Here is a 6,961-nt window from a genome sequence, read left to right as displayed (position 1 = left end):
CTATCTTTATCTGTCTATCTCTCTAACTTCGATCTAATTTTGACCGATCTATCCATCTATCTTAAATCTTTCAATCACAAGACGACTGCTCAAACCTTCTTGTTCTTCTCAGACTTGAAATAGAAAAAAATTGGATGTGGCGGGAAGAATCGGTGGTCGATAGCAGATATCCAAGTTAACGAACAAACTACCTTCGAAGTCTTCTAGAGTCTTTCTACGGGTACTTACTAATACATACGAATTACGCGTGGATGTTCTTCTCTTGCCCTTTCACCTTTCTTCCTTTGTCTTCGTGGTTATGACCTGTCTTCTTTGAGAACTGCCTGTCAACACCTGCGGACAAGATAAGTGTCTTTGTCTATCACCTAAGATTCTTCCCTTGAAGCGTGAAAAATGTCTTCGTATGTACACGATTATACCTCCTGCATTCACCGCTGCACCGCCACCACAACATAAGATCCCGGCCGGTGCTGTACATATACCCGAGCACCATCCGGAGACGGCGACGCCATCGTCACTCTGAATCCATAGACTAAGACTAGGATTCTTAACAGAAAAAGAAGACATCTCATCTTGCTCCTAGTGCGATCGAAGAAACACTACTAAAGTTTCTTCTTTCTGATATCACTCAATCAGTCGTCGTATATTAACGGAATACTGACGCCCCCCCCACAAAAAAAAGAAAGAATGATCAGGACTCCATCTAGAAACAAAGAAAGAAGAAAGGCCTTTCTCGTCTGGGTATACGAAGAGAAGAAATGGGCTTTTTCTTGTCACGAATGGGTGGTGATTGACCAGTGTAAGATAGACAAGGAAGAACAACCCACGAAGGAGACCTCCTCAGTATCTATCTCGTGACAAACCAACAGAGAAAGGACCAACACGAAGAGATTCTTCTCTTCTCTCCTCTCTTTTCCTCATATGATAAGAATTCTCACTATCATACTAGATCTCCAGAAGAGACAGAACGTAAATCCAAACCCTCTTCGTCTGTGGCTTCACTGAGACGAGATACTCCCCTCTTTTTGCTCTCTTTCCCATACCTGCCTACAGGAGACACCCCACTTCTCTCTCTCTAAAAAATAAAGAGAAGATGGTAATCTTTTCCTGTGGTCATCTACAATACAGAGCAGACGTGAACTCCTAGCCAATATACTAAGCACCACAGGGCCGTCTGCGTTCATCACGCTCTCGAGTATTAACTTCTTTTTCTTCTCTTCCTACTGACCAAATCACTCTCTCGAAAGAACGAAGAAAGCAGTCATTTTTCCTCTTGCGTTAACAATGATGAACAAGAAAAAATAAACACGCGAAAGAAAATCCCTTGGTCTTATGTTACGTATGAAGCACAAGGACCTGCTGCTCTACAGCCACCGCCTATGGAGACACTCTCCATCGATCAGACTCCCTGTGCCCCATTGTCCCTCACACACATGTAGGTAAAGAATGATCGGATAGACAGAAGGAAGAAAAAGAAAGCAAGAAGAATAGAGCCTAGAAAAGAATCGATTCTCTATCTCCATCTCCAATGATATTCTTGGCCTTGCACCATAGACAAGAGAATGTCCTCTCCCTCTTTCTATCTCTCTAGACATCTTTCATACCCCTGTATCGATCCATGACGTCGACACAAAGAGAACAACCACATGACGAAAGAGAAGAAGAAGATAAAAAGCAAAAGGGAGAAGGACACCGCTCTCTACTGACTTTTGATTTGTCTGTGCTTCTTATGATCCAGCCAATCTCCATCTGTATCTATCTCTAGGTGTGTCGGGATGTAGAAAGAAAGAGAGAGATTTCACAGAAGGTTGCCCACATCGAAGTATGCGGGGACGTTGCAAGTGTATAGAAGACCTTTTCTACATCCCCCGTTAAGGTGCGAAGACACCTTGAAGCAGAGAACACACAACACCCTCGCCTCAGACTGATAATTTCTTTCTACCGTGGATAGACAAATACAGGGAGTGAAGAAATATACGTAGATAGACTAAGATAGATGATACAGATACACAGACGCATACACAGGTAGATATAGGTACATAGACTGAGAGAAATACATGCAGAGAGACTGATCTACAGGCAGATAAAGAGATCGATCGATGCACGCTGTCCGGGTATCTACATCTCCGTATGTCCTGATCATCTCGAAATCTCTCTTTTTGTCTTCCTCTCTCTTTCTCTCGCTTTCTCTTTCTTCCTTGAAGGACAATCATAAAGCTCTTTGTGTCTAGAGAGATGTGAAGGCATCTCTCATAAAGAACAGCAGCAACCATAAGAAGTGGGCCTGCCTTCCAAAACCAACGAGAGAAAGGCAGCGCTCTTCTTCTTCTTCTTGGTCTTCTTCCTCTTCTTCCCACTCACTTTTCCTCATCTCGCTCTCTTTACTTCTTTCATTACTGATATACATGCTATACATGCTGCCCCTACTACTACGACTACGACATCCACATCTGTCTCTCGCTCTATAAGAAGAGATCAAGTAATAGAATATCTGAGAGTGAGCTGCAAAGGAAAGAAGAGAGAAAGCGACACTGAATCATCTATCTCTTTCTCTCTCTGTCTTCACCCCGTCCCCAAACTGTCATCTTCTCTTTCCTCTTTATCTTCTTCTTCTTCTCTTTCCCCCATTCTTTCTTTCTTCCTTCTTCTTGTCCTCTTCTCACATAACTTCCTTTTTTCCTTCCCCCTTCTTTTTCAATCCTCACCGTCATCTTCTTCTTCTTCCCTTTAGAAGCCCAACTCGAAGAAAGGAAACGAAGACTTGAGAGGATTATGAAGAAGATCGACAAGAAAACAGATGGCCCCTGAGAGACCCTCAAACAGACTGAAAGGATTGTCGGGGATGCGACTATCCGCTTGAAGCTTCTCATCGAACATCTTAAGAGCAAACTCGATAGCTCGATCTAGCCAGATAGGATCACGTGTGAGTTTATAGACAGCTAAGAGAGCATATCCACTCCCTGAAATGCCATGACAGATCCCCGAGCCCTTCTTAAGAAGGCCATATCTCCATACACATTCCGCTGCTCTTAACGCTGCTTTCTGAAAATCGCGATGATTAAAGATGACACTCGCCACGCTAAAGGTAAAGACCGCTCCTGTCGCGCCATGACAGAAGTGACAAAGGTAATCTTGGGTTTCCCCGAAGCATGCAGGATAATTTTGATTCTCCGTCTCTAAAGTTAGGATCCAATCTAGGGTTCCTTTGACATATCTCATCGCATTCAAATCACGCCGAACCGAGGGAACAAGCATGAGAATATAGAGAATCCCCAAGACACCGTGAGCGGCTCCAAGATAGTATTTTTCGTGCCAGGAATACATCAAGGGAGAAACGCCTACTTGGCGTCCGCATTCGATACCTGACTCGAGGACTCGAACAGCTAGATCGTTGATAGAGCTATTGGACACCGAGCTAGGGTGCATATAGTTCAAGAAAAGCAAGCCGTAGAGATACCCTACACGTCCATACAACCATTCATCACTATCGAGTTTATCTAGAGCATAAGAATAATAGCTTTCGTAGCCCTTCACGGCCTTTAGAAAAGATTGAGAAGGAGAAGAGGAGGAGGGGGAAGAAGAAGGCGACGGGGACGAAGTCGATGGACTGGAGGTTCTCCCATGAGAAGGAGGAGGAGAAGACGATGAAGAGGTCGCGCTGCTGCTGGTAGTGGCGTCATCTCCGCGAGAAGAAGAGGGGTCGTCTTGGAGAGATTCTTCTTTCTCTTTTTGCCAGGCTTGTATAGCTAAGACGAGGTAGAGCCCTGCTGGTCCACATAGAAGACTCGGACCTAAAGAAGGATGTTTCTTTGCTTGGAGCAAACTTGACTGAAGAAGCTCTTCACTCAAGAGATTCTGAGCAACCTCCATTAAAGCTTTTCTCTGTCTCTTCTTCTCTTCTTCTCCTCCTCCTAGACCTCTATGATAACATCTCTCTTCCTCCTCTTCTTCGCCTTTCCCTCCTGCACTCCTCCTAGTATCCCGTTTATAAGCCGCCAGCTTTAGAAACGCGTAGGCCATTCCAGGAGACCCAACATACACCGAGCCTTCTTTCTTACGATTCGCAGCGGCACCTGCGGACTTGACTACTCGAGTGAGTTCATCCAAATGCTGCTCTAACTCCTGACGAACTCGCACCTTCATCTGATTAGTCCCCTTCTCTAAATGAAGAAATCCTCCTCCGCTCGATGGCATAGGCCGTCCTCCACCCCGACTCGCCATGGAGGAAGGAGCCCCTCCGACAGAATCTGCGGAGCTCTCCCCTGGGAAGGCCGCCGCTGCTAAGTTGAAAAAGCATCTTGCTGATAAGCGACGACTTCCTGACGATGACGACATCTTGATAGAGTGAGACGAAAAGAGGAGTCGAACCGGAGAAAGAGGAGAGACAGACAGACAGACTTGAATAGACTGATAGAGAGGTAGAGAGAGAGATATCTGAGGGATAGAGAGATAGAAAGAAGGACAGAAAGAAGAGGTGTGAAGTTCGAAGGTGGGATAGAGAGGAGAATCAATCGATTTGTATGAAGGAGGCTGGTAGGTTGTTAAGGAAAGTCTAGGAGAGAGAGAAGATCCGAGAGGAAAAAAGGCTTAAGAGACCGTAAGCGAAAGACAGTCTTATTTCCGGAGACACGTGCACCAAAGAACTGAGAGATCGACATACACACACAAGAAAAAAAGACGTCTGTCAATTTCATCTTCTTCTCTCGATGGGGATACACCAACCTTTCTTCTTTAAAGAGTGTGTGTGAAAAGAGGAAAGACAAGCCATCCATAGAAACGCGGAGAAAAATGAAAGAGAAAAAGAAACCAAAAGAAAGCAACAAAGAATCGTCGGAAGAAAGAGACAAGAAGGAACATCCTTTTTGGCGGATGCACTAGGCAAAGCGAAGCGATGCCCGAGATGTCGAGGCTTAAGGAATCGATTGTGTGTGTCGATGCTGAGTGAGAATATGATCAACTCATTTCCATCATCATGCCCGTCACTGGACTTCTCTTCTTTCAAGAAAAACTCTATCCATCTATCTATCTATCTATATATTTCTGGAGCCTCTCTGCTTTCTTCTTCTTCTTTGAGAAGTCGCGCTCGCCACGACACACATCAAGAATGACGAGAAAAAGACACTTTCTGGGTGTGAAGAGAAGAAGTTCCAACGACCGGGGCTTCAGATCAAAAAGAGGATGGTCGAGAGAAATCGAGAGAAGGAAAACAAAAGGCCAGAGAAAAGAAGAAAAGAAAGAAAAAGGCCGGTTGATTGCCTGTCAAGAGAATGAGTGAAATAAAGGCGCGCCTATCGTCTTTTTGGCTTTTAAAGAAGATCGTCTCCTCCTTCCTCTTCTATTTTTCTTCCTTCTCTTTTTCCCCCGTCTCTATCATGGACGTCTTGTTCTATTGCAGTAGTCATTCCATAAAGAACTTCTTTTCATGTGAAGAATTACTACGGCTACTTTTTCGACTTCCAAAGAAGAAAAGGAGAAGAGCTACCATCTAGCTCCACTGTCTCTTCCAGAGAAAGCAAGATGGGTCATAGCCACACACACACACACGGAGACGGCAGAAGAGGAGAACGAGAAGAAGAAAAAGAGACTGTATTATCGATAGGGACGCACTCGTGGCCTTGGGATGTTCTTTCTTTTGATCGGCGTAGAGAGAGTTTCTCTATGTATCGAGACATCTGTTGAAAAAGATCTTCGGAAGGAAACGAAAGAACAAAGGCGACAAAGACGAGGAAAAAAGACGACTCGAAGAAGAAAGAAGGAAGAGAGAAAGGGCGGAGGTGGTAAGAGAGAAAAAGAGAGAGATAAAAAGACATCTCTAGCTCTCCTCTGGTGAGAAGTTGCTTTTAGAAAAGACGAAGATGACGAAGAAAAGCAGTGTCTTGTATCGCGGCTTTCTCCTCCTTGCAACGAGCCCCTAGCTAAGTCATTTCTTTACACGTTGATGGTGTGCGGCGTAACCGATAGAAAAGAGATAGAAGAAACCGAAGAAAAGACAAAGCAAAGACTCGACAACTGAATGGTAGAGGGCTCTAGAAGCGAAAGACGAAACGCGGAGAAGACAAGAAGACCAAAAGCTGAAAAGGAAAGTTTCTAAACAGAGTTTCGAAAAGAAAAATAAAGGAAAGGAAAGAAATCTTGATGGATGCTGTGTATGCAGCACATCCGAGTGGGAGTGGGCGAAGAGCGAGAAAGAAAGAAATCGTCGTTATCTTTGGTCCGATGAAAAAGAAGCGAAATTTCTTGAAAGAAAACAACTCCGCGTTCTCGGTCCCCTTCTTCTTCTTTCGACACAGAGAGATCTTAGAAGAAGAAGAAAGAAGAAAGCTCGAGGACGAGAGAGGAAATGTGACAAGTCAATAAGATGGAAAGTCGTTTCTTCTAGATGAAAGAGAACATGTGAGATAGACAAACTTCGACAAGGTCTTCCTGCGAGAAATGCAACGCCACAGAACGCATCATGTTCGTTCTATTTTCTTCTTCTCCCCCGCCTCCCCCTACTCGCTTTCTTTTCTCAACTCTTCTTTCTCACGAGTCTCTCGTTCTTTCCTTTCCTTTCTCTGCTTCTGCATTTCACACTCCTTTCCGACGGAACAGAGGGAGGTAAATGGCGACGGCAGTACGGTAAGGACCTCCGGAAGTCTAGCTTGACACTCGGCGGCAATCACGACCATGTTGATGCAGCATACACTTAGACTGCAAGCAGTTGTAAGTAGGAGGTAGCAGTAGTAGGAGTCTAGTAAAAGGGAGATTTGCATGCGTTATGGGATGGTGTGACTGTAGGTCACGACCACTACAACTCCTACCGCTACTTGCTTGTCTGTTGCTGGCGTCGTCGATGGATCGAGTCGATTGTGTGGAAGAAAAAACAAGACAGGCCACTATGAGAGTCCGTGAATGAAAAGAGAGAGAGGACACGGGATGACGTCTATACAACTCTTGAGAAGGAGAGAAAAGAAGAAGAAGA

General features: G+C 44.7%; 1 protein-coding gene across 1 annotated transcript; it reads right to left on the bottom strand.

Annotated features, from left to right (window-relative positions):
* Nucleotides 1–261: 261 nt before the first annotated feature.
* Nucleotides 262–6,680, bottom strand: CSUI_003163 (lanthionine synthetase c family protein). Its single transcript, XM_068063361.1, has one exon. It carries the CDS (start codon nt 4,333–4,335, stop codon nt 2,728–2,730), a length of 1,608 nt encoding a protein of 535 aa, XP_067924661.1. The 5' UTR covers nt 4,336–6,680; the 3' UTR covers nt 262–2,727.
* Between the last annotated feature and the right edge of the window lie 281 nt (nt 6,681–6,961).

This window comes from Cystoisospora suis (genome assembly GCF_002600585.1).
Source record: "Cystoisospora suis strain Wien I chromosome Unknown contig_1374, whole genome shotgun sequence".
Classification (NCBI taxonomy): Eukaryota; Apicomplexa; class Conoidasida; order Eucoccidiorida; family Sarcocystidae; genus Cystoisospora; species Cystoisospora suis.
The sequence above is the reverse complement of the archived record's forward strand: the minus strand, read 5'-3'. Positions and strand labels throughout refer to the sequence as shown.